This window comes from Taurulus bubalis (genome assembly GCF_910589615.1).
Source record: "Taurulus bubalis genome assembly, chromosome: 12".
Lineage (NCBI taxonomy): Eukaryota > Metazoa > Chordata > Actinopteri > Perciformes > Cottidae > Taurulus > Taurulus bubalis.
The window spans coordinates 14,898,899-14,926,873 of record NC_136600.1 but is presented as its reverse complement, the minus strand read 5'-3'; the positions used below and the strand labels follow the sequence as shown (position 1 = coordinate 14,926,873).

Below are 27,975 nucleotides of genomic sequence, written 5' to 3'. Positions count from 1 at the left end.
TAAATCTTTTTGTCGTGAGTCGGTATGCAAACTTGCAAATGCCATACATAAACTTGCATAGTTGTTCTTTGACTGTATGCATGCATGAAAATATATATTCATGGTATGAACTTGACACATGGCAGAAATTTAGAGTGTCTTTACAAAGAAGGGTTGCGTAAATTAACATTTTGTAATCCAATGGAACCAAGTCGAGACACTAATACTGCATACGTGGAATGATTTAGAGACGAAAATGTGTGACTGGAGCCTTTCACATCATATCTAACTGCCTTCTTGGCACCTGTGAATTAAGATGATGCTCCACTCCTAAAATTTGGCAAAAAAGAAACCAGACATGATTTATATGACGTGCATGTCAGTTTGGTTTGATCCTACAACCTGGATCTAAAATGTAGAATCACATCACTTGTAACCATTATGCTGCGTATCCATCAATGACTTTCCAAAAAGACAGCTGAAAATTAAAAAAAAATGTTTCTAAGAAAACCATATACTTTTCTGTGTCAACGCTTTTGCCTTATTGGGGTCTGTTGCTGGAAGTGATTGCCTGAGACTCGATGAAGATGATGGGTTGGCATGTCAATGGCAAGTCTGTCTGAAGCAGAAACCGTGAAGGCAAGGAGACTCAAGGAAATAGTTATGTTGTAAGGCCAAGTAGCTCTACACTCTATAGTATACAGGGTATAATGCCTTCGTTCAATTATCATTGCATTGTGTCCCGTGTGAAACAATACCGTTAAACTCTGAGCAGGAGGCTATGCGTTACATATATTTTGTTACTATGGGGACTGTACAAAAGCCCAGCTGCTTAAAGAACCATTCAACTAAAATACAGCAAAAACTCCTCTACATAAATGTGACTGAGGGAAGAATGCAGGGATCGAGGGTATACATCAACTCGGGGATATACATTAGCTCCAAACTCAGAGTTAGTAATTCAAAAGTCTATACAAAAATACAAATTCTAGAATAATCTACAAGTTTCTCAAAGATGTTTACACTAAAATGTACTGTATTTACATTGCCAGGACATCATCTTTGAAATGCTACTTTACAGCAGTTGTATACAAAAAGTCTGTAGTGGTGCTGCGCCTCAGCTAACAAGCTGTCAGATTACTCACTTTACAAGTTAGTGTGCAATAAACAGGGAAGAGTGCAGCAAAACGTAGAGCTACTGCAAGTGTGGGCATCTGGTAAGAAAAACTTATGTCTGAGTAACAAATTAAGGGAACCAGGATCATATTATGACTTGATGCATCCCTGAGAGGGTCACAACCCTATAAAACATGGGATATTGACAGTAGTTCTTTACCGTTTCATTGCGGACAATCTTTGCAAACAAGCAGATCCTCTAGGACATTTTGTTTCACTGTGCAGTGTACTATAGGTGCCTCTTTTCTCAAACTTGCTTTTAGCAATACCCATTACATTCTTAAAAAAAATAATAATTCAGTAACATAAAAACAGCTCAACTTAAAAATACAAGTGATTGGAATAAATTAATAGATTTTTCGGCTATCTTAAGGATAATAGTATTATCAGTATGATGAAATAATCAAGTATTTAAATAAATTAACATGTACAATTTTAAATTAGTTTAAGTTATAGGCAACTTATTTATGTTTTTTTTTACTTAAAGACAGGCAGATCGACTCACAGGTTCTTTTCTCGATTAGTAAATATCTGTCAAAAAGAAATAAAGAGAGAATTATCACATTTTCTATCACACTAGTTTTCCTAGAAAAAAATAATAATACTGAGGAAATCACTTCATATTGTTGCCTTATGAGGAGGGATGTGACCAAACCCTTCAAATTCCTACTGGGAGCAATGAGTGTAAAAATCAAATTCCTCTAATATACAGTGCATTCTGGTCAGTTGCATACCAGCTTTAAGCATTTGTTAGGACCTGTAGTACAGTACAAAGATATACAGACAAGTTTTGTTTCCCTGCTCAGGTGTCTGACCTTCAAGGAAAATGGAACTATTAAGTTATCAGTGCTTGGACAACACTCATCTGTTTCATTCAATCAATTCAGATTGGATATTGAGGGTTATTATATACATTTGGATTGTGTTCATAAAAAAAAAAAAAAAAAAGAGGATAGACTGCTTGCTTTTTCCCTGCATTATCATCATTAGCAAAAACATTGCTAAATCTCAATAAGCAAACCAATCCCATCTTTAAAAATGCAACTACTGCAAAGAGACTCAACAGAAAAAGTATTCATAGTTTGTGTGTGTGTATATAATGTTGCACAATTCTCTACAGAACAGAAAGCACTGCAGGTACAGAGGGTTCGATATATACACACACACACACACACACACACACACACACTATATAGGGAGAACGAAGAGGCGTCGCTGTGGAGAATGACTAGAGATGTGGGTGGAATAGATGCCTTTGGATGAGTGGGTGCAAAAGATGAACACATGGTGCCAGACTCAGAAGGCAGCTCTTCTAAGGATTGCCATCAGTGGCCATGTTGAAGTCCTCAGCGACCAGCAGCAGAGCCTCAATGTTGGCAGCTGTCTCGGGGCTCTGCAGGGAGAGGAAGTCCGAGACGTCCATATTGGCTAACCCGTCAGATGACGGGGGGTTTGTGGCAGTGCTGCTCTCTATCGTGGAGAGAGTCTGAGTTGAGGAAGAGGAGGAAGAAGAAGTAGAAGAAGAGGGGGCCTCCAGCCGCACCTCACCCACCTTGGAGGAAGACGCGGGGAGGCTGTGTGAAGAAGAGGCGGTGGCTGGATGATGTGGAGGCTCTGGGGGTTGTGATAGTGGGGGAGGAGGAGGCTCTGGTGGTTGCGGCTGTGCTGGGGCCGAAACAATGGAGGAGGCACTCTTTGAACTTTTGTCTTTAGCAGCGTCCCTGCAGGCACACTGGCACTGGCAGGATTCCTCCTGTTTGATGATGATGACGGGCAGACTAAGGCCGATCTGTTGAACCGAGCTGCCTGAAAACAGAAGAAGAAAAAAAATTAAAAGTTGAAAACAAGAAGCACAAGATACATTCATTTTCCAAAATGTCCTGCAAAGCTCATCAAAAGAAAATGAAGATAAGATACAAAAGTTATAGGGGGTGAGACACAATGGATGGCTTGTTGGAATTCATTAGTTCTTGACAAAGAGAGCAGAGTTAATGCCACATGTACTGAGAGACCTGTTCCGTCAACAAATTAAAAGTACAGAATGTGACAGAGGGACAGCTTTTTTCCTCAAAAGATAATCAACTTTTAAATCTTGTTCCTTCCCAACATTTTTAACCTTTAAGGGAACAACTGCAAGATAATTCATCAGGACTCTTTTGAAAAGAAACATATAAAAGCTAAAACAAGAGGTCAATTAATCGGTTCATCGACCATACTCATGTTATTGCTCCTCTCCCTTTACTTGTAATAATAATAATAAAATAATGATACCATTTTAACAGTTCTAGCACTCTGCATTAATTGTGACAGTATCTTATTGAAGCTCTCTGGACACCAATCAACCATTTACTTAGTCCTATTAAATAAAGCACTGGATGCCAAAACTAGATTTATAATTTAATTACAGCCTTTTGGCTGATGTCCAAAACATAAAAATATATAATAATAATAATTCACAACTCATCGACTTACCAGCATGTCCTCCCACTGGTATGGCTGTAGTGAAGAAAACTTTTTCCACTTTAGGAGCTCCTTTATGCGACTGTGAACAAACATTAAACACCACAGTTGAATTAGGATATAACAAAATATTATGAGGTTGATTTACACCAGATTTATAACTGTATTGAAGGGACTTGTGTGGTGCATCTGTGTTGTATTAAAAGTAATAATAATTTAAAAAAGTAACACTTTTCCCTATGCTACACTCGCTGCAAATATAGTCACTGCGGAGCACGACTGTAGCTATCCCAACTGGCTTTTACTAATCCTCTCACATGAACATACTTATGGTTAGAAGGCAAAATGCCAGAAATCCCTCATTGTAGGAATGTGTCTTTAAATTTAAGAACGCATCACAAAATCAAGACTAATACAAATCAAGTTTCCATTGTTCAGAGTGGGAGCATTACTCACCGCTTGGTCTGGGTTCTGCTCGCTGTTGGCAGCACTGCTGAGGATCCACTGGAGGTTTTGGTCGGACATGACCAGGCTGGGCTGAAGCAGGTTCGGGGTGGGAGCTATGGTGATGGTGGCAGAGGTGGTGGCCAAACCAGGGCCAGAGTTGGTAACAGGGTTGTTGGCCAAAGGCACAGGTTGAGCCACAGCTGCCACGACAGCATCTGTTGCGGTGGCTGCAACAACAGACACAGGAGCAGTGCCTGGTGCTGTGGTAGTCAGTGATGGAGCCACTGCAGCCGGAGTGGAGACAGACGGTGGTAGAGGAGTGGTCTGGGTGGCACTATCCGGCTGCAAGAATGTGGGTGGCAGTGCCACGTAGTGCTGGGGGGTTACATGGTTTAGTTTTTGGACAGAGGCTTGGGCAGGCACATCGGAGATCTGCTGAGGCCCGGTTACTTGCATGAAAGGGGGAGGCTGTGTTGAGCTCACTGTAGCAGTGACAGAAACAGAAACAGGGGTGGAGGCCTGGGAGGAAGAGCTCTGACTGAGCTGGGAAGGAGCCTCCATAACTGCAGTTGTGTGGGAACAGGAAGATGAGCAGGTAGGATGGAAAGAGAATGAGATGAGAGGCGATCCATCAGTCACTACCGAATGGGTAGGCGTCTCTAGGCTGAAGGATTCAGCAAGGCTCTCTGAGGAAGAGGCACACAAAAAACTCCCCTCAGTGAACAAGAACTTTCAATACAATTTTGGCTGACAGGTTTTGGGAATGTACTGACCGTTGGGATGGGCATCATCTTGGCTGACACTATTCTCAGGACTCTGGAACATGAGCTCAAAGATTTTCACAGGGGTCACACTGCTCAGGTCCAAATGTTGAGCCTGCAGTACAATTAAAACGTATGCGATAAATACATGGAATGGCTTACTTAGTATTACAACAGTCAGAAATTATTTTCATCAGGGACAATTTTCTTTAGGTGTCAATATGGTTGCATGTTAATTTCCATCTTTACTGACTAGCTTGAAAACACTTAAACCACTGTCTGTTAGGCAAAGCCAACGCAAAGGCCAGACTTACATTGTGGATGTTCTCTCGTAGCTCCGAGTCTGTAGAGATGAGGCTCAAGTCACTGAGGCACAGCGAGTGATTTGCATCCTGTAATTAAGAGATTAATTGGACCCGATTAAACTTGCCACTGCTATGGAATCAGGCGTCATGATAATTGGAAAAGAATGCAACACCGTGTGTATGCTTTTGTAAAAATAATTTTACCATAAAAAGCAAACTAGCGACTAATGACAATTATTAACTATTCATGTGAAAAAGATGTGCAAAATTTGTTTTAGTGAGTAGACTAATTTAAAAACATTTATTTTTCACGGTCACGTTCAGATTTGCTGAGGACCAGTGTCATGTTGCTCTCAGGCTGCATGGAGAACAGGTGCCAACAACTCACTTCAGAGAGCGGATGGGTGAGGGTGACCGTGAAGGGCTGTCCTTTGTCGTGGCCCCGGATGTGACTCTTCAGACTGTACTGGCTGCTAAAAGTCTTCTCACAGCCGTTGCTCGGACAGTTGAATGGCTTCTCCCCTACGAAATGAGCAGAGGCCAAGAGGGAAGGATGCAGAAGGAGACCGACAGGTAAGAGCTGGTAGTTACAGCTTAATCATTAAACGTCAGCCAAGATAAAAGTTGCGACATTGAATCGAGAAAATGTTACAAAGAAATCTAACAATGACCTATTGCAGACACTAAAAACTTAGAACCACTTGTTCTTCCATCAAAGATTAAAACAATATGTGGTAAACTGCAGCAGCTTTCCGGTTACTTTTTCATGCACAGAGCTGGAAACACAGGCAAGCAATATTGCGCACAGAATCTTATGTTTCACTTTTGTTTTAATAAATAGGATGTACTACTGAATATATAGCAATAAAAACAAAAGGTCTATTCTCCTTCACTGGAACAGAACTACATTTAGGAGATTGATAGGTTGGTCTTATGCTCCACTACATTAGTTCAAGCTACAGTTTGGGAGAATCATCGATATAAAAAACTACAAATAAGGAACCACATTTAAAAAAATAAATAACACCTGGACAGGAGTGAGTAGCTGGGAACTAAACAAGAATCTAAGCATTCGAGAAATAACTTAACCTCAGGTGCCCTTTTGGGAACTTCCTTTCAATATATTATTTCAATTTATAATTTAAGATGCACCTCTGAAGATCAAGAAACAATACATGGAAATGAACAGACATTTAAATAAAAGAAATAGGTTTTTTAAAGTGTCAGCCACACAAAACTAGTGATAAATAAAATAAAAGAACACTGAAAAACTAAATACTACTGAATATGTAGAAACTGAATCTACATATAAACAAAGAAATTTAAATCAACATCTAAAAACAAGCAAAGAAGCTTTGAAGTCACGAAAAGAAAATTTGCTTCTCAAACATTTTAGCTACTGCGCAAACAATAGAAATTGCTCAACAATTATTAAGATCTAGCAGATCACCTTCTTTTTGGAGAAGAGTCACTTTAGTACATTTGGGAAAATTAGTACTTGAGAAGCTTATTTAATATTAAACGTAGTCTCTAAGCTATCAGACCCAGGAGCACAGCCAACAACAAGTAGGGAAGTTATTTGTCCAATAAGACAAAGTACACATGACATGATCACAGCTTTTCTACACAGACCTTTGAAAGTAAAAACAAAACCACATCAAAATGTCTTTATATGCGTGGGAGGCAGTTGTAACAATGTAAATGCAAATCAGGCGTAGCGGAAAAACAAACACGTCCATGTTCAAGCCTCCCTAGAAAAACCAAGGTTACATAAAACAAACCAGTAATATGTACCTGTGTGTGTCCGTACATGTGTTTTTAGGTGATGACTAGCAGCAAATGCTTTGCCACAGCCATCGTGGTCACACCTGAAGGCAAAGACAGAAAAATTAAAATTGTAACAGAATGTTAGAAATGTACAAATAGACAGTGATGAATTTTCATGACACCAAAGTGTAGCTCTCAAAAAAACAGAGTGAAAGACACTGAGTTAAATTTATTACTATGAAAATGCCTTAACCATTTCATTTGTGTAGACAGGCAAACATTAAAACAGACTCAAAGAGCTATCTGTGAGTATTACAATCACAGTTCCTTCATCTTCTACTAAGGGGTGGAATACATCTGGTGTGATAATGGAAATGCTCACCGGAATGGCTTCTCCCCGGTGTGTGTGCGAATGTGCTTCCTCAGGTCGCTAAGTGTGGTAAAGTACTTTGAGCATCCCTCTGATTCACAGTTGAATGTCTTGCCTGTGTGAAGTCTCTGGTGTGCTTTTAGTCTGTAGAGACAATCAAGTGTGTGGTTTTAAACCACAATGGGAGACATGCAAAGAGAAACAAACAAAGCACAGTGGCATTAAACAACACGTGTTGATTCCTGTTGCGCTTTTCTTTTCTCTTTAAAGACTCTCTAAAAACATTATTAAAAAGACAGTCGAATCCACATTCAGATGACAACGGCATCTACTCAGACATGGGAGCCGGCTGAACAAAGTACACAGTCTCTAGTTGGTGGTCGCATAGTCTGGGTGACATGGAAGATGGGTAATGTTATTAAAAACAGAATCCACACATGTCATGTGTGCCACTAGTTGGCTGCATGAGTACCAGCCTCTGCCAGGGGTTTGATGGCACACAGCTCCACCAAGCAACCAAACGCATTAAGACCAGAGGGCTCGGATGTTGACTGCTTGAGCTCACAACAAAATACAGAAACATCTGAACGGTCAAAATGCAATAAACTAAGAACTTGAATGACCAAACGTACGCCTCCACCAACATTTTAGTTGATAAAAAAAAATGTACTTGAAGATTAAAGGAGGGTGTTTTCATTCATGGAGAATTTGATAATTAGGAAGCAATTAGAGCGAACATGCAGGACAGAGCACCCTGAGATGACAATGTTCTGGTTTATCATGGTATTGTTCCTTTTATGGCCAGTTTTGTGGCACCTCTGACCACACAAATGTCCTTCTTTTGATTATATACTTACATTTGAGATTTGTAAGCTACAAATAAAATACTTCAAAATACTAACTGTGGTCCAGGATTACACACCTCTATATAGAACCTAAGACAATTATACAATTTTAGTTTATTTACTCATTGTGTCCATCTCATATCCTTTTATTTAAATAAAAGTTAGACATCTCAGTGGTTTGACAAAACTGGTGAGACAATCTACTTCATGGCAGGACGTGCCAAACAACTGACTTGATGACACATATGTAAAGGTTTACCTGTATAACGTGTTAAAGGCCTTCTCACAGCCTTGCACCTCACACTCAAACGGCTTCTCCTTGGTGTGAACACGCACGTGGATCTTGAGGCTGTACGAGGTGAGGAAGGCCTTTCCACAGCCCTGTTGATTGCACACAAATGTGTATTCGCCCCGGTGTGTCTTCTGGTGTGTTCGCAGGTTTCCCGCCGTGCTGTACGTCCTGGTGCAGCCTTCGAGCATGCACTGGTAGCGCTTCACCTGATAGAGGAAGAAGAGTGGGACATCAGCGCTTAAACTTGGTTCAATTCAAATAAACTGAAATCATTCTGAAACAAAAGATAACATTAACGCTTTTAAAAATCAATTAAAAATGGTCTTTAAACTGTATTTAAAAAAGCCAAGAATTAGCTTGGTCTCAGTAATAACCAGCCTGGCTCTGCGATGAGTGACAGTCTGGCTCGGTTTGACCTTTCAGTTGGGACCTGAACTTAATGACTCAGCCACCCGTCAGCACATGAAGCGAGTGAGCACAAAGGACAGTGATGATGACTAACCCCCCATGCAATACATCCCATCCAGTTCTGTTTCCCAGCAACAAGCTCCACTGCAGTGTGGCAGTCTCCTGCTCACACAAAAGCCCTGGGGCAATGTGAATAAAGGCTTTTCATTCTCCTCTTCGATACAACGCTACCCTGTGATGAACACAGTCAGGTGGAGGAAGCTTGTGGTGGGCAACCTCAACAAGAGAATCCACATTCTCAACTAACATTGTTCCTTTAACTCACTGCCTCGATCCTCAAAGAGATATTGTAAAAACATAATTACCGTAAAATTCCCCATTGACATGACTCAGATAGCAAAGTGCATGTTTACCCCTCGCAATAATAGAGTAGGGATGCACAAACACCAATACTGATATATTTTTATTTTCATAAAAAAAAAAAAAAACTAAAGTTCCCTCATGACGTTATTTATATATTTGTTATGGTGAAAGTGGTGGCTTTGTCAGTTGTGAAAATAACTCGGCCATAAGTATTGTTCATCCTAGCTAACAGTATCAAACCTTCACTTCAGGACATATTCTCCAACACACCTCATCATGCCATGAAACGGCCATTCGCTTAGATTTTAAGGATGTGGGAGAGATCGTTTGTGAAGCAAACAGCCACTGTAGGACGTCTGCTAAAGCGTGTAGCTCAGTACTGGATTCATCTCCCACACCGTCGTGACTCTACTCCACCATTAGTTTGATCAGTGGGAGAAAACTCTATGCTTTGGTCTCCCACATGTATGCATGTGGAAAAAGACCACTCCATTACAAATTAAATGGTTATGTGAATGCAATTACAGCAATGCATTACTAAATGCTTCATGTTGCTTGTCATTGGGTGTTTTCCTGTTGAACAGGAGGCTGGGATCTTCTTTTCGTTGTTCTCAAGAAAGTCACTCTTGTTTCCTCTCTACTCTCGTCATGCCTTTCAAAAAAGGTGGCTACATTTTGTTTTATATGTCAGTACACATTCAATTGAATGCACACAGCACAATTGGAACCACATCACAATGTCCTCATGTGACAATTTACTAAACACTCAGATTTTGTGTAAACATAAGCAAGATGGAGAGTAATCTGGTTAGAAGTTTCTTCTATTTTCTTGAGTTCAGTTTAGGTACATTGAAGTATCGTAGCTGAACGTTTACCTTCCTCTTGGAGATTAATTACGTCATCATCATAACAATGTCATAATAAATCAAGCCACAACATCAAAACAATAACATTGAAAAAGAAAACAATACAGATAAAAGCCAACCAACAATGGAAGAACAATTATGTTGATCCAGACAATCAAACATTACATGAAGATTAAACAAATATCATGCTCTGTGTACAGAAGTTAACGCCCACAAATACTGGCCGACCGCCACAAACACAGTATCATATTGTGTTTGTTCTGTGATATTATTCTGCAGAGTTAAAAAGCATTACAGGCATGTGACTTCACAAAAGGAAGTACCCTGTGGCCTCAGAATCAGGTCAACACAGGATTTTCACTAAAAAGTGATGGCACATCACCAAGAATTGTGTGTAATTTTTCTTGTGACTCAGAACCATCAGTACACAGTTGTATCATATCGGTGTTGCAGGAAATAAACTATTCATGCAGTTTCTTATTGTAGACAAGAAAACATACCTCTCTAAAAAAATCTTAGTAAACTTCAAACGAAAAGAGTTTGTTTTAATTACTCTCCATAGAAATGAGTATTCATCCACAGCTCCAATGCCATTCTCCTTGTGATGGCAGAGGGGGGTACAATTCAAATAAAACAATGTTTTCTTCCATATTAAAAACATTAGGGATAACACTGCATTCACTCCAGTTGTTGAGGCAAATGGTCAATAATTAACAATTGATGTGCTTGGCAAAATAATTGTATGTCACATGTCCAGTATAGTGTGAACCATATGACATTTGAAACAACTGAAATGCAGGACAAAGTTCTTCCCAGTAGTCCCTCAGCACCATACCCGTTATTCCGCAAAGACCAGCTACTTTACTAGTGCACACTTACTATCAGATGTTTTTAAAGTTCACTTCCACTAATAAGTCAACCAGGCTCAAGCTGCTGGGGAAGCTAATTTTGAAAGAACTTCCAGCATTCTAATGTATTTGCAGTTGTACTTTGCGTTTCATTTAAAAAAGCAACCACTTCCTATATTATGCATCAAACAGTTTGTAAGGGTATTAGACATGTTAGATTCCTCTTTAAACCATCTGCTGTTCTGTTGAGCAATTAGCTTGAATGACTGGAAGAGCCTCCACTAACTAAACCGAATGATTACTTCAACAACAACCAAACAAAACCAAGCAATTGCTTCAGCACTAAAGAAACAAAACAAAGCAGTACTTCTGTCAAAGAGCTGACAACATTCTATCCTCCTCTGTTTTGTAACTGATGCAAAGAATGTATTCACACCATATGCTACTGAATAGAAGCATAAAACCGTATTACAAAAGAATCTGCCTGTTGAAAACTAAACTTCACTAAAGAAATGTCCTTCGTAATCCAACAAGCATAATATATAACATTCATCTGTATCACATATTTAGGCTTACCTCTCTCATCTTAGTCTCTGGGCACTCAGAGTGCAAGGTGAGGGTGGCCCCTTCTATGTTGCGTGGCATGCGAGTGGAGCCAGGATTTATTGTGAACTGGATCTGGTCCTGAGAAATGGTGTGGTGCACATAACCCTGTGACATGCCATCAGGGTCATTCATAAAGGCCAGAGAGCCATCCTCCTCATCTCCATCGCCTTCTGTTAGGAAGGTGACCCCATCGTCGTACCCTCCACAGTGACCCTCCTCCTCTCCCTCCTCATCTAGCCGGATTGGGTCCCTCTCAATGAGTACTGTAGTGCGGTCGTACACCCGTCCAGAGGACGATGAAGGCTCAGCGATCAGGTCGTCATCATCTTTGTCGAAGTGTATCTTGTCCTCCTCTTCTTCTTCTTCTTCTTCATCATCGTCGTCGTCGTCGTCATGCTCCAGGTGATCCACCTCCACCTCAAAGTACATCGTCGCCTCTGTATGAGGGCGATTCTCACTCATGGTCCGTGGTGCCTCTCCTTCCTTGGCAGGGAAGACTGCACACTCACCGTTAACGTTACAACCTGAAATATACATTTGTTGAATAATTATTCAAATTTGGCATTTCAAGGAGCTTTAGATAAGACATTAAAATAAGTTATAAGACCCAGTGAGTTATACAAAATGTAAATAATAGGGTTTAAAAAGAGTAACATGAAAGGTAGGCGTAAAAAAAGAAAAAACAGATGAACAAAAATTACAGTGCCATTAGAATGAAATGCAGGATATTAACAAATAGTCCTAGATTCAATGTAATAAAAAGGCAGTGCCAAACACAGTGTCTGAATTAAAACAAAAACAGAGTTGGAGCAGACTTGGAGCAGACTTCATGTTTTCAAAGTAAGCAATGCTGTCCCAAATGAGTTCAGAGGTTTGGACAGTCCTTCACATACATATTGCACATTAGAGAACATGTTTAAGTGAATCATATCACATATACATTATGCATATTCCTAGAGAGTACTGCATCTTGAACGCCTGTTCTAGCAGAAAGGAACAATAATACACATCCTCAAATGTATGTGTTCTGCCTAAAGAAGGTACTTAAATTACCGTTATACTAAAAGCCAATGTAAATACGTCCGTGAATCCAATCTTAAGGAAGACAATTATGCTTTTCTTGACTGAAAAATGGATTGTTTGCCAGTAAGCTTGCGGGCAACAGGACACGTTAGCGAGACCAAAATCTAGAACTTTCGGATTTCAATGACAGAAGTCACGAGACACTTGCGGCTCAACTCGAAGCTAATTTAACTGACATGATCGATCATTTCCCAATCAATTAAAGCCCCCCATAGTACCTTGTACAGGACGTTACGAGCACCGTGAGATAGATGTCACACACATACACGAATGCCAGTTAACTTTTCCGTAACTCACTCGAAATAGCGGGCTCACGTTTACAAACACAGAGTGGCCCGATGGACGCGGAGCGACTGACAAGTTTACACACAGTTTGAATGACAATGCCGTATTTAGCTTTAACTTAGTATCACAACACGGATGGTTGTTCCACCGTTGAGCAAAGCCGTGTAACAATTGACACAGACCTGACGTTATTTCACAGAGCGACGTTACATCTTGGTCTGCATCGGCTCAGATGTGTTTCGCTAGCTTCCTGCTACAAACACACGTCGTTGGAGTGATATTAAATAACACGTTCATCGTTATTAACTATTCTCGACATCGAGTGACTTGATCGCAGAGCCAACGTAACAGTTACCATCCCTGTATCAGACATCAAAATGAATGTTGTGGAGCTATTCGCTAGCAATGAGAACTGACGTTATCACTTACTCCTCTGCACATGCATAGCTGCGCTAGCTAGCAAGCTAAGCTAGCTGGTAACGTTAGCTCGTCCACTGTCGACAGTTGACGTTGCCTCTCTTCCCTGCTAGGATACCAAGTTTCACGACACCAGGTGACAGGCTGACCAACACCCAGTGCTGCATTAAGGCGTAGGTTCGTCAACTAAATAGAAAATTACATCAAAACATATATTTACCTGTCCAATTTTAAGCCTTATCCCTATGCTTTGGGTGTTTAGCACTTTCTTTCTATCCCCTCCCTATGATAGCAAACAACGTCACAGACTCGCAGCCATTCGTGATGAATTATGGGAAATTAAATAGCATTTCTGACGCTAAATTAAAACATCAAATGTCATGCTTTTTAAAAGATGGGAATTTTGACTTTTTGTGGCAAATGTATTTTAGAAATTGTATTCTAATACAAACACACTTTGAGAAAAATTAATAGTAATAGTTTATTTCTTTGTTGGCTGTCAAAAAAAACACCAGTGAAACGCACATTGTTTCCAACTATTTTATGTAGAAAAACAACTGATCTCAACAACTGTTGAGATCAGAAACATTAAAATACATTTTTTTGTTTAAATAAAATATACATACATTTAAAATTGTTACGTCTCTACAGATGCTCAATGATATATAATAAACTCTGTGCATTCAAAGATCACAAACCTTGCTGTGTGAGAAACAATTAATATCAGATAAGAGTCATTACCGTAATTATACTACATATCTATACAAAGAAAGGAATATGAGAAATCATTTAAGTTTATTTCAAATACTGGACTGTACAGTTTTTAGTGTTCAGTTTCAGCATAAAGGAGAAGAGAGTCCTCCATCTAGGAGGAGCCTTGGGTCAGGAAGTGCTGGAAGAACTCCTGAGTCTTCCTCTTTTCTGCAAGATCCTGCTTGGTAGGTGACCTCAGGAGCAAGGAGGCAAAAATGGTGGCTATGCAGAAGGAAAATGAGTTTTAATGTCATATCTTTAACAGCAGGGTTATATTTTCTGTGATAGAGAAGATGAGAATACATTTAATGTAATAAATCATCATGTATATATTTTTGATAATTATCTTCAACCATTATTTATACAGGTAAGGTTAAGTGAGCATCCATTCGCTTTTCTAGAAAGTTCTGGTTTCAAACAGCCCTTAAATGGGATATTTATTATTTTCACTTCCTATGGCTTTATTTCTTAGTTTCCCTTCTCTTTCTCATCATGCTGACTAAAACAGAAAACAGCCGCTAATAATAACACATTCCCAAATGAAAGTGACATGCAACAAGCTTCTGTTTCTTACCCAAGATGTTGACATCTGATCGATTGCTTGCAGAATTCTTCAACAGCTCACGGAGAAAGGCAGCTAAATAGTTGAACACATTTTTATGGCACTGAGGTAGCATGGAAATAACCTGAAAACAGAAGAAATTCAAACTTGTGATTTAACACATCTTGGAATAGATCAATAGTGATCAGCGATTAACTGTGGGCTATCTCACTCACTCTCTCACACTGACTGGCATTGGAGCAGCATTCTAGGCACTGCTGGTAAAAGGAGTAAGGAACCACAGGCTCTGGGAGTGCATCTAGGAAGAGGAGCAAGGCCTCTGCCACCGAGTGGTTACTGCCTGCTGCAGGTCAATACTGAGTCAAGGCCGTAATTCTTGAGAGGAATCTGCATGTCTTGAAATGTAATCAGTGCAAAAATAAAAATATAATATGTGGCAAATGGATTCATTAAAAAGGCAAGGTTAAAGTTACTACGAGGAACTTTCATTGTGTGTTTGATTTTGGTAGTCCCTGTGGACAAAAGCGGTAGCGTTTCAGAGTCCCTTTAGAAAACATCTACATTTTATAGGAGCAAGTTCTTCTGATAGTCCTCCCAGCTCAGTCATGGGTCTGGTTCTCTCATGCCATCAGTCCAAAGGGCCCAGAAATATGGCTTGGGCCTCCAGCAGCGTGGTGTTGGTGAACTGTTGACCAGTGAAGCAAAGCTCTGCTCCTGGCCAGAGGAAGAGGCACTGCTGCGGTGTGGGTACACAACACTCGTAGGCACGTCTCTTCTTCTGGCTGATGGTCTTGATTGTCTCATACTTATTTTGGCCATATAGACGCGTCAGTAATACATTGAGACAGTTTCATAACCAGTTTAAAGTTCCTCATAATACCTTTAACCATCAGACAGACAGAAATACAGAGGAGTTATAAATAATTAAAGGGCTGTTGTCAAAACAATAACAACATATGTATGAACTACATTGCTAAATGTTTTTAAATATTTCATAAAGATACAAAATAAAAAGTCAAAGGATGGTTATGATGTAGTTTTGAAAGATACGGAGAGAATCTGGAATGCCAGTGTCAAGGCAATCCCTTATTTCTGCAAATTCACTTCGGAGCCCAGGTTGCTGAATGATGTCTTCCTGCAAATAGAGAGTGAATATCAAATAGTTGTTTCCTTAAAATGCACAGTAATTAAGTCAAGGGTGTAAATTACTAACAGCTTCCCTTGGGCTGAAAATACACTTTTGATTTGTGCCTTAGTGGGGCTGCAAATAGACTAAATTAAAATGAAAAGCAAAATCCTATTTTTAAATTTTGAAAATGATAAGAAGATTAATTCCCTTTATCAATGCAGAGGCCCAACAAAGCTACTTGGCTCGCTGGCACAGCCATATAAAAGATCTGCAGATCAGTTTATTTGGTTCAGTTACTACCAGTGTCTTTGTCGACTCAAGAACATTGAAACTTGTTATTTATATCAATACTGGCTGCATGCAGCGACTTTTATTTATTTGTCCTTATACGCAAGACAAAAAAAGTTTGACGGCAGGCCAACAGTTGAATAATTCACTGAATGGATATGCCATGGAAAATTGCCACAAAAATGACACTATTGTATTCTTTGATTTTATTATAGCACCAAAACAGTTAGCAATGTTCTTACCTGATTGAGTGCATTGCGGAACAAGTGATCCACCATCATCCAGAGTTCTTTAGGAATGTCTAGAGGCTTTTCAGTGTTTTCATTATCATCTCTAGACATCTCCGCCTGATGTTGAGAACCAACGGAGCAAAGACAGGAAGTTCAGTTAAAATGGATTCAACTTAAAACATGAAATACTATAAAACCAGAATTACTGCCTCTGTGGTTTATGCCTCCGCGAACCACTTAAATTGCAGTTTACATCAATATCGACCAAAATGTCCTCACTTCATAAATTGATCCTATCAGACATTTGCGTGAAATATAACGTTTGTATAAACTCTCGAGTTATGGCCGAAAGTGTATTTTGTAAGGAAACAATGATCGTTGACCACCAAAATCTAATCAGTTCGTTCTTGAGTCCAGGTGGACATTTGTGCCATATCTGAAGAAATTCCCTCAGACAACCGGAAAACATAATGCATATTTCTGTTATGCTGCGGCCTATGAGACAGCTCTGAATGGATGAGAGGTATGTTAAGGGCACATTCACTGTTCTGCACGTGGGACTACTAACCACGTTACGGAGGGTCTCTTGGGGCATGTCCTGGATGGGCTCCCTTAGTTGGCACAATGAATGGATGGAGGAGCCGTAGCAGCTGGGCCGGTAGTTTCCTGTCACAGAGATAAAGTAGTCCTTGCCACGCTCCAGGTGGAGCACAAGGATGTCTTCTATCTGCTCCTTTCCAGAGTTAAGTTCAGGCGCGGTTGAGCGGTTTACAAAAACCTCAAGCTCAATGTCCACAGAACCACCTATAAGTTGGGAGAGATGCATATGAAGTGACTAAGGGTGTGGCTCACTTTATGGCTGACATGAATCAGGAACTCATGCCTGCTTCCCCAGTGAGTCGCTATGTTCGTGTCACTACAAGCACTCACTGAAGTAACGCTGTTTGAGCGTTTGTGACGCATCAACACATCTATAATCTGTGATTACTTACCTTGCAAGATAAAACGCCTGCCATTGTAACTGTACATAACAATTTCTAAAACTTACAAGGCACGACAATGATGCTTTATCAAAATGAAATATGTGAACCCAGAGTGAAAATCTTACTTTATGTGCTACTTACCCTGAGCAATGAAGCCTTTGGGAGGGTTGGCTGTGAGCCAGGGCTTGCAGTACGTGGACTCATTCGGCTTCTGGATAAACTCAAACTGACAAGGGACCTGCCCATCATTGAAGAGGCTCAGTGTCTCTGCCTGGTGCTGCATGTATTTCACGTCCTTAAAGTGGAACTGAAAGAAGCGGAAACTGCTTATGAGGCAAAATAGAAACATTCTACTCTATTTCATGTAAATGTATCCTTTAAATATCTCCATTATCCTCACAGAACAAGTTAAATATACAGCTTCATTGGATGTGGTTTTCTAACTGCATTCATCAAAGGACCATATTGAGAAAGAAATTGATTTTACAAGGTGTATCAGAGAGGTATTACAGCTCCCACTAAGCTCTAAGGGGATTGAATGTGATGGAAAACTTTACCTCTCGCTTGGACAAAGTTACAGATGGAATGCACTCATTCTCCATTTTGTCTATATTGCGTACAATCTCTTCAAAGGTCTTCTTGTAGGCCTCAGCATTCACTTTCTTGATCTTTAGGAACAGAGAAGGAACATGTTCAAGGCTAAGTAACAATGCAGCATAGACATCCGTGTAATATGACAATTAAATAATACACAACAATAGAAAACAGAAGCCTATTGACGGGAATCAAGCAGATAGTTATATCTTAATGCACTTTTTTTTTTTTTAAATAACGTAATTAAGGAAATTCAAGATGAAACCATTTATAACGCTGAATTATTTACCCCGACGATAAGCAGGGAACTGACTGGTTTGTGGTCACTGGTCTTGATGGTCATGTGACTCTGGTAATGCTGCTGCATGATGTTCTTCCCTCTCCACAGGATACGGTCACACCACGCAGGCACGCGGCATTTTTCACTACATATAAAAGAAAGCCCAGATATTAACACTTAAGTTATTTTATTACAGTTTTTGACTCTACAAACTATTTGAATAGAGACGGCAAACATTACATATTTATTGCAGTGTATTCTACAGTGTAAACTAGTCAACTACAGAAGGGAAGCTTTCTTCAGGCCAATTTACAACAAGCAAAGGAAGTCATTAAATTAAATGTATTATTGTAGGGAATTTAAGTTTGATATGCTACACTAATAAAAGGCATTTTAACTACACCCCTGGCTCGATGCAAGAGTGCTTGAATTAGGCCCAGGGACCCAAGCGGTTTCAACATTGCTACAGGGCAGAGTCTAATTAATGACTGGCCATGTCCCCTTTGGACTATATTTGTATTAAAATATAATATTGGCACACAATCCTGAACCCCACATTTTTATCATAATGCTACTGTGATTCACTATTGTGCCATTCTTTTCGTGAATACTCCAGTCAAGTGGTTTTGACATAGTAAAACATAAATAAAAGACATTGCCTCACTATATGAGAGAAACATCCACAGGAGAAGTGTCATTGTTGTAGCATTTCACCTATCTTTAGCCTAACTGTGAACATAACTCATTACCGAAGAATCGTAGTCTTCCTATAAATGTTGCATTCTGCTATTTCACAGTCAGGCCTTCATATGAGATTACCTTGTGTCCCACTTGTCAGAGCCGGTGTCATATTTATAGGTAGGCTGGAAATCAATCTCTCCTTCCACAAAGCCAACAAACACAGCCTCTTCATCGATCTGCCTCTTGAGCTGAGGACCATTTGCAACTGGTAAGTATCACGACTCATAAACACAAGTAAAAGTAAATACTTTTTAAATAGCAGAAAGAAGAGTTCCACATTGATATCACCTGATCGTAACTGTGTAGTGTTTCAAAGTCATTTTTGCTTATTAGCTCCTTCACGTTTGAGACGTCAAGTTCACTGATCCTGTAGTTGAGGTCTCCAATCCAGAAAATCACACTGGTGGAGGACAAAGATACAGAGATAGAAACATGGAGATAACTTGAATATGGGGAAAATGTTGTCTCAGTTGGATTTTGGATGCGAATTTGCAATAAATTCTTGATGTAGTGACATAATGTTTATCATTTATAAATTAACCACTTCATACATATGGTTGACACTAACTGTAATTTACACTGTAATTCAATTTCATACTCATGCTTCATGATAGTAAGTGAAGGCTGGGAAGGGTCGAACTGGCGAAACAGGAGACGACCGCATATGTCCTTGTAGTCTTGATTACGTCTCTCGTACTCTTCAATGTGGGCAGCGAGGTGAGAGTTGACCACGCAGATATCAGAGTTGTAGAATCGAAAACGGACAGCCACAGCACCCTTATTTCCCTGTGAATCAATGAGTGTTTTAAAGAGAAACTCAGATAACATATTAAGTAACACAACTTAAAGCTCCTGCAAAGGATTTAGAGAAAACACAATGTTTACGCTGACGAGGGGGAGAACGTGCAAACTCCACGCAGAAGGTCTGTTTATCCCTGAAATCGAACATGGGCCACTCTTGCTGCGAGGTGGGTGTCAGTGCCGATGTAATATCTTATAATATACACACAACCACATATATTTACATCAGGATCAGTGAATGAAATATAAAGACCTGTGAAATTGGTCCTTACCATCCTTCCCATAATGCCAGTGCCCACAGTCTCAGCCTCCACATCAGAGATGAACTCTGCATGCTCCTTTTTCACATAGAAGATCAGCATGATGCCCACCAGTCGCACCAACTTCACCTATAGCGGAGGATGAGTAAATTTACAAATGTCAACGATTAACAGAGTAATGTAACATGCATATTGACTGGACTTTTTATTTATTTAAATGTCAGAGAGTGGAGTTTATTTGATCCTGCAGCCACATGAAGCAGGCTCAAAAGTGCTTTTATACAGTTGTTGCCGTTTATATCAGCTTCTTAACAGTTTGTCAACCACAACTACTGTGAACAGTGACAACATTTACAGTTGAAGACATGTAGTGTCATCCCCTGCCTTATCTCAAGAAAAACAGAAGCAAAAAGTGCATCCGAGAATATAAGCAGTTATGCAAGAGAGGACTTAAAAATAGTTTGATATGCCTCCCTGTCAAACTTCCCCAATCAACATTCAGATGTGAATGGGAAAAAAAATAGTTTTTCAGCTTGTTTTATACAGTGTCAGTCACAGATCAGCCAAGTATGCTTTAGTCAGAGCATTGACAGTGGATGAAGAAATGACACGTCATTATACTACCTACGTGACTTACAGACATCCTGTATGCTCTAAAATTATGAGAAGAAAACAGTCAAGAAAAGAGGAAGCAAATAAGCTAGAGTCAGCGCTGTGAGAAGAGGGAAGTAGATGAAAGCGAAGAAAAAGACAAAAAAGTAACGTAAATTAATAAAATGATGGTACCAGCATCCATGTTAAAAAGAGCTAAACAAGCTCTACAGACAAAACATAGTGGGCACACAGGCCCAGTCCAAATTCCAACTCGCTGTTAACTTTGTTAATACTGGAAAAACAGGATATATAAAAGTCTTCCTTACTAAGGCATACTTGGCATCTGGATGCAAGGCATCCGACACAGCCCTCGTCCACTCCAGCTCCTTGGGGGTGTCATTGAAGAAGAAAGCCTCTTTGCTGAGGTCAAGCTCCTGAAAACTATTGGGAAGGACAAACAGTAAATGTAATGTAGAGTTTTTAGCTTTACCCAGTACTTTCATGGTACTTTCAAAACTTTTCAAAACGTAGGCAGGATTACTCTGAGTACTGAATCTGAGGGTAGGTCTGATCTCTGACTTAAAACAGGATCAATGGTTGCATACATCTGTCAGAGGTTTGAGCAGTAAATATCTGTCTGTGTAATGGGATTAAGCGGAGAATTGCAAGGCTATTCTCCATCAGGTTGAATGGTACTTACCCCACGCAGTACATGTCAGGAGGGTTTGGAGTGCAACTCAGCCAAGGACGGAGGCTGTCTTTTGGCGGCTGTCCATTCACATTGTATGTGCCGAGAAAAAAGCTGTAGATATTGGAGAATAAAAAAAAGTCATCTTTTGACCTCCGAGCAACCCCACTGGAATTTAAGTGCCCTGTTGAAGGTCACCTAAATAGCGAGAAATGGTTAAGAGGACCCAACCCTTGCCATTTACCTCCTCACTGAGCTTTTTTCCTTTCAATAGCCCTCTTCTCTGACCTTCAGGCAGGAGCTGCTCTGATTATGCTGCTGCAAAAGAGCAGAATTTTGTGCTGACTGCCATCGCACTGTACAACACTTTCTACCCTAATGTCCATATGCTCAGCTAACTCTAAGACGCCAAAGCTATCTTTATACAGACTGCTGCTCTCCTTAGCTTTTCCCCCTTAGTTTGCTTAATCAGCATGTATTGTTTTAACATTCTCAGTATGTAGACTTTTTTGTATATCTGCTGTTTCCGATTATTGCAACTATTGAAGTGTATTTATTTATATTCAGAGTCATGCAGGGACAGAAGCCTGCCCAGCCAGCTTTGAGCAAAATGTAGGTAATAATTTAACTCACAAATGACAAGATTTGTTTTAAAAGCGATAACAAATATAATCTTTTATTTCCTTATTATTTAAATTGTGTGTTTTTATGAGGGAAAAAAAAGTAAAAGGATAGCATTTAGAATGTTGATGGTTTACCAACTTCAGAGTGGCTGAAATGAGTGGGAAATAAAAATTGTCTGGAACCTTGTCGATCAGCTGCTATAATTAAACAACAATATGGATCAACAATGATCGGCAATTAATATTGACGGCCAAAAACATGATCAGCGATCTTTAAAAGTTATATTTGCTTCCTTTTTTTCCCTTTTGTGCTGATCCGATCTGTGATCCATGATACAATCCGAACCATTAGTTGTATGATTCATTGAGCCACTAATGTTTTAGTACAGCATATAGAATAATTCCCCAATTAATTTCTTTGTATCACAAATGCTGTTGTATTTTTATATTATTAAGATTCCTTCTTCCATTTCATTATATCTATATTCCTGTTTATTCTCTGCTATATTCTTTATGAAGGTTTAAATAGTAAAACATAGATCTACCAGCAGGAGGCAGTGTCAGCATCCTAGCAAAACCATGACACTGACTTCAGCAAATGCATATTTTACATCTGATGAAAACAACCTGAGCTACAGCAGTTAATGCACTACATTGGTGCATTTCTTTGGTGCACAGTGTCTAAGGCAGTACAGCTTAATTTAGCAAAGACCTAAACACACAGAAATACAAACCCACAGAGGTTGACTTCATTTTACATAACCCTTTAAACTCAAAACTGTGCTTACGGTCACCCTCTGGGCTCCCCTGGTCATGCATGAACTGTCTTTAAGAAACTATTTTAGACTTGCAACTTGACCCAAAGCGTCAACACATTATTGATTAAGTAAAAAAAATAAAAATACCTTGATATACATTTACTGATTTGTTATTTATGATTAAGATATTTAATATTGCACCATCAAATAAACAAGAATTACAATTGAAGTAATGAAGCAACAAATTGGTCAAAACTTAAACAGGAATTCCTGTTTATTTATATATATATATATATATATATATATTTTTCTTCTCTGTTCCTAAAGATCAAGAAAGTGAATGCTGAGGCCTACAAGAAGACCTTTGAAGAGATTGTACGCAATATAGACAAAATGGAGAATGAGTGCATTCCATCTGTAACTTTGTCCAAGCGAGAGGTAAAGTTTTCCATCACATTCAGTCCCCTTAGAGCTTAGTGGGAGCTGTAATACCTCTCTGATACACCTTGTAAAATCAATTTCTTTCTCAATTGTCACGGCAAAGATCTTCTATTGCTAAAATGATCACAACCTCAGTTTTTTTTCCATGTCTCACTCCAATCTCAGAAATGGCAGACAGTTGACCCCCCCCCCCCCCCCCCCACCACCACCACCCTCTCTCCCAAAAACAAAAACTCTTCGGATCTACGTGATTCACGTGGATGACATATTTTGGTTTCAAAACGGCGAATTTCGCCGAAAGGTGAGGGATTTTCATGTCTGGTATATAGTATATCATTAAATTGAATTGAATATATCGGCCCCAGTGTCACAGATACCCGAGTCAGTATGGCCTGAAATCAGTATCTGTCCGCCCCGAATGATCACCTAGTTCCACGTCCAAGTTGCTGGACCAATCTGCCAAACACATGTACATTTTTAAAACAGATTCATAACTGATATGACGAGATAAATACCTGAAGTCCTCCGTGTAAGTGTAAAGGACCTCATTCTTCAGCAGTTCACATTTGATGAGGTTGTCTCGCAGGCCGAACTGCGGCATGGCCAGTATCTGAGCTTTGTTGGAGGTGGTGTGGCTGGAGGAGCGCACCAGGTCATCTCGGTCCTCGCGACTGGATTTTCCCTGACTGGAGACCAGGACGGAAGAAATAACGGTTAGGCGTGGGAGGAGGGACAGTCCAAGGCAGAAATAGAGTAATTTTCTCAAACTGGTGTGATTTCATAAACTTTGCATTTGGTTGTTTTTTTGGTTGCCAGTTCTCATGCAGGATACTGCAGCCTAACTGCAACAAGCAATACCTCAGCTAAAAGCCAGAAATACCATTTGGGAACAGCAGAAACATTACACTCTGCTCCAGACTAACAGGCCAATGTACAGTAGATCACCACAGTGACAACAGGAACCCGGGCTGTGGGGTGAAGCTCTATTTCCATGTTGTCAATATAGAATGAGGCTGAGGGGAAAAGGAGAAATGCAATATGCCGAGACCCTGTAATCTTCCAAGAATATGCTGTAACTGACCTCCATTTTAAGAGTATCGGCATTTTATCCAAAAGCAGCAGCAGTGGCTTCCAGGTTAAACAATTGAACTGAGCAAAATTGCATTTTAGACTTTAACAACTTTAAATACATTTAATGCTCATCACCAAGCCGCTGCCAGACGCATACACAGTATCTGTTGTAAAGCTGGTGGAGGAAAGTAATCAAATCACCATAATTATACTGTTATATTATGCACTCAAACACAAATAACATAGCATATGTTTAAGGCTTTACCGAGTGTTATCGTTAAAATAGTTTCTGAAATACTTTTTACTTGAGTAATAATAATAATAATGTATTCTGTCAAGTACCTCTAGTAGGATCTATGGACTTGTTTTTGTGAGTACCGTCCCATTTTGGTTGTTCTCATGTACCAACACAAGCGTGCAGGTTATGCAATACACATTCCCGTCAATGGTTTCACACTCTTCCACTGATCTACAGCCGGCGATAATGCACCACGAAAAGCACCACTACACCAACAAAAGGCAGGAAAGACGACAGCTTGCAAGTAAAAATGTGTACAAACAATGCAGGTTCTAAATGAAAAAAGATAAAATAATAAAAAAATCAGCTTTACACATTACAATATAAAATCAACATTTTCAATAATCCTCAAGGATACAACTATTTGGTAAATAACACTGAATGAACACAAAAACTTTGTTGAAAAAGTTAAAGTTAAGAAACACCACTTGAGTAGTGGGATATTCTAAGACTCCATCTACCCCCATGTAAAAAGACATACATAAACATACATGTTAAGCATTTTCAGAGCTCCCAATGTGAATTAAAAAAAAGGCCTTACCTCTCTGGGCCAGAATAGGCTTGTTTGGACTTCTGTGTGCCGCTGTTAGCACCTTTCTCCTTTTCGTCTGACGATTTCTCTGTTCGGGAAGAGCGGGAGAGAAAAGGAAGATTCATTTTATTTGAACTTTTAACAATGTTAAACGCAGAGCATGAAGTTAAATGGCCGCATTATAGCACAGCCTGCACTGTGTATCACAAACTAATATATTGTTTGCAGGTTGTCAGTTAAGACTATGTGTCAGTGTGCCTTGCAAGCTTCTGGGAGACCTTCCCATCTACATGACCTTAAACTCTGCCCGAGGTACTGACAACCTGGGACGACTCACTCTAATAAGAAAGAACCCAACCCTTGGCAAACCCATATCTTGACTCTTACAACTAATATGGGGAATACATAAGTATCACTAAGAGTAAAAACAAACACGCAGTAACACGGAGTAACACACACGTCAATCATAAAAGTGCCATGGCACAGGTCAGTTGTTGCGGTCAATGGACTGAGGCTGCCTTTTGCAGTTGGTTACAGTTATTGCATCCTAAGTAGCTGGATTTAATGGGTGCATGTGAAGTATGAGACAGCATGGCCCCTGTCTCCTGCAGCTTGGCAGGGAAGACAGCTGGCTGCTCTGAAAGGGAAAGCCAAGTTCTTTGAACAGGAAATTAAACTCGACAAAAGTTGTGGCAGACTACATTAAGGGTGCACCTGATCAACAGTACTGAGATGTGCATCGGTTTCCATGTTTGTACTCTTTTTATTAACATGATCTCTATTTGGCAAACTGAAAGCCACTTTGTCTCTTAAAAATGGGATCACAACCCATGATGCATTTGTTTTATGATCCGTTTGTGAGCAGCATTTAACACAAGACATTAACTGACTGGACATGGATATATCAACAACATACCTACTAATAGGATTATACAACTATTTTCAGAACAAGGTCAGAGAGGTAAGGAAATAAAATAAAAGGTAATACATTTGTGCAACCAAAAGGATTAAGAGTTTGAAAATAAATCTAAACAACGCATTTGAATTAAGTCTGACTGGCGATCTCACAGCCCAATTTCTGTTAGAGAGGTGTCATTTTGAAATAGCTGTGTTTAATGCAGCACTAAAGTCTGAGTCAGTCAAAACAAAAAACACTGCTTTTATCATAATTGCCACAGTTGTAGTTTTTGTTTGACTGAGAAAACCAACAGCATACTGTGAAATGCTCCTAGAAGTGAGAGTAGGAATCTTAACTTTGAGATGGTGAAAATCTCCATGTGCACACAGAGAAACCTGCCTTGACTCAAGAGTTTACAAATTGTTCCTATGCAAAACCAGAAACGAGTATTAACAACCCTAACCCTGGGATTGCAAGGATGCCGATGAATGAACCATAAATCATTAGAGTTCCTTCCTATTCTATTGTTTGCATCGATAAAACGGTACAGTAACTTTACAGCATTTATTCTAAACTGCTCCGAATACCAGGTGGAGCAGAAAAGACAACAACATAAGACTATACACAAGGGTTCTACAGTGTTTCCTTTTTTAACTCGACTAAAAATTGAATGTCAATATAAATGTACAAGTGGTCGTTCTTGTTAGAAAATGTTAACATCTATTAGTCTCAGAAAAACAATACAAAGACAGACAATGTTGTTTGCAACCTGCCGAAGACAGTTATGACACAATGCATTGAACTTCTATGGTTTGTCATTTGTTAGTTACTTAAACTTGACCATTACTGCAACCATTTTTTTGCAACTAGCACCTGAATGAAGACCTGCCGCCGTGAGGCTTTTGAGTGTGAGCACCTTTGTTATTTCATGGCATGTCTTACATTACTGCTCATGCTTTAGTATTCTTAACTAGCTAATGAGCTTAACCAAACTTTCAACCTCCAAGGAGTAAGTTGAAAGTGTGACTAACTGCAATTTCACACGCCTGTGCCTCTATCTGTGATTGATAACAAGTCATCATAAATGTCAAGATATATCAGCTCTCAGTCTCTTCAGCATTAAAAGAGTCATAGCTGTTTAACTAACGTTATATCTGCACAAAGTTCAACATTGCACAACTTCCCCTCATGCTAAATCGACAGGTAATAAACTGCAGAAGAACACAGTTATGTTATTTACTTCTCTACTCAACTGTTGCGAATCATTTTATTATTATTTTTAAAGCAGAAAGTAAGTAAGCACCATAATCTCTACAAGAGGCCAGGAGAAAGTTTACAGACCACTGATTTGTTAAGATAATAGGCTTAAAGTTAGCTCAAAGTTAGCTTGGAGGATGAGCCTCCAGTGAAAGTCTCAATCTGGAAAAACAGAGAGAAAATAGAAGAAGAGCACACTGCCTGAGAAGGGAGACAAAAACAGTGTCTTGATGGATGACACAATTCTGTGTCACCCCAAAAACACGTTATTACACCACCAACCACAGCAGGTGTGTAATTGTCTGTCACACGAAACCGTGAACATTTAGCCGGGACTAGTGACTATTAGCGTTAACTGGTGTGTGAAGCGAATCGTCGATTCGCGTTAGGAACATATACACATCAATTATATAACAAACTATTATTCCGCCGGACGACAATCGGCCCTTTCGCCGATTTGGCTAAAGTTAGCTTGTTAGAGACGAGCACGAGCGTTACTAACGTTACTACTCGCGAGCGTTACGTTTGCTAGCTACCGGATGCTACGGAGTTGTGCGATGGCTTTTCCTTTCCTACCGCCTCAAAATGAAAAAAAATAACTAATGTAGGAATATTTGTTTCATACCAGAGTCTCCCATCACCCTAGACATCTCCCAATCATTATGTGCAGAGGAGCAATGTCCAGTTTGTGTCAGACCTGCCCATGCTAGCGTAGGAGGAGGTGCTTAGCTTCCCCTGCTGCAGAGGGGCAGGAGGAACTTATTCTGTGCAGAAACGTGCGACCGGAAACTGCTTCAACACTGTATTACATCAGGAAGTTGAGCTCGTACATTGCAAGACGATAGATACGTTGACTAAATAGTAATACTCATAGCTTATTTTTAACACCCTGTAATGACCAGATAGGTGAAACATG

General features: G+C 39.7%; 2 protein-coding genes across 2 annotated transcripts; both read right to left on the bottom strand.

Annotated features, from left to right (window-relative positions):
- Positions 1-2,467: 2,467 nt before the first annotated feature.
- mtf1 (metal-regulatory transcription factor 1) lies at positions 2,468-11,955 on the bottom strand (the record flags this gene model as incomplete). Its single annotated transcript, XM_079227670.1, has 10 exons — positions 2,468-2,961; positions 3,628-3,697; positions 4,072-4,748; positions 4,836-4,938; positions 5,138-5,215; positions 5,517-5,650; positions 6,923-6,996; positions 7,278-7,409; positions 8,370-8,608; positions 11,464-11,955. The coding sequence occupies 10 exons, from the start codon at positions 11,953-11,955 to the stop codon at positions 2,468-2,470; spliced, it is 2,493 nt and encodes an 830-aa protein (XP_079083796.1).
- A 1,869-nt stretch (positions 11,956-13,824) lies between these two features.
- On the bottom strand, positions 13,825-27,755 carry inpp5b (inositol polyphosphate-5-phosphatase B). The gene is made up of 18 exons (XM_079227037.1): positions 27,685-27,755; positions 24,914-24,992; positions 23,519-23,689; positions 21,194-21,295; positions 20,820-20,934; positions 19,912-20,028; positions 19,437-19,624; positions 19,127-19,238; positions 18,917-19,026; positions 18,107-18,242; positions 17,781-17,891; positions 17,365-17,530; positions 16,809-17,044; positions 16,253-16,357; positions 15,644-15,728; positions 14,809-14,936; positions 14,606-14,717; positions 13,825-14,253 (listed from the first exon to the last, which is right to left on the bottom strand). Exons 1-18 carry the CDS (start codon positions 27,707-27,709, stop codon positions 14,144-14,146), a joined length of 2,208 nt encoding a protein of 735 aa, XP_079083163.1. The 5' UTR covers positions 27,710-27,755; the 3' UTR covers positions 13,825-14,143.
- Between the last annotated feature and the right edge of the window lie 220 nt (positions 27,756-27,975).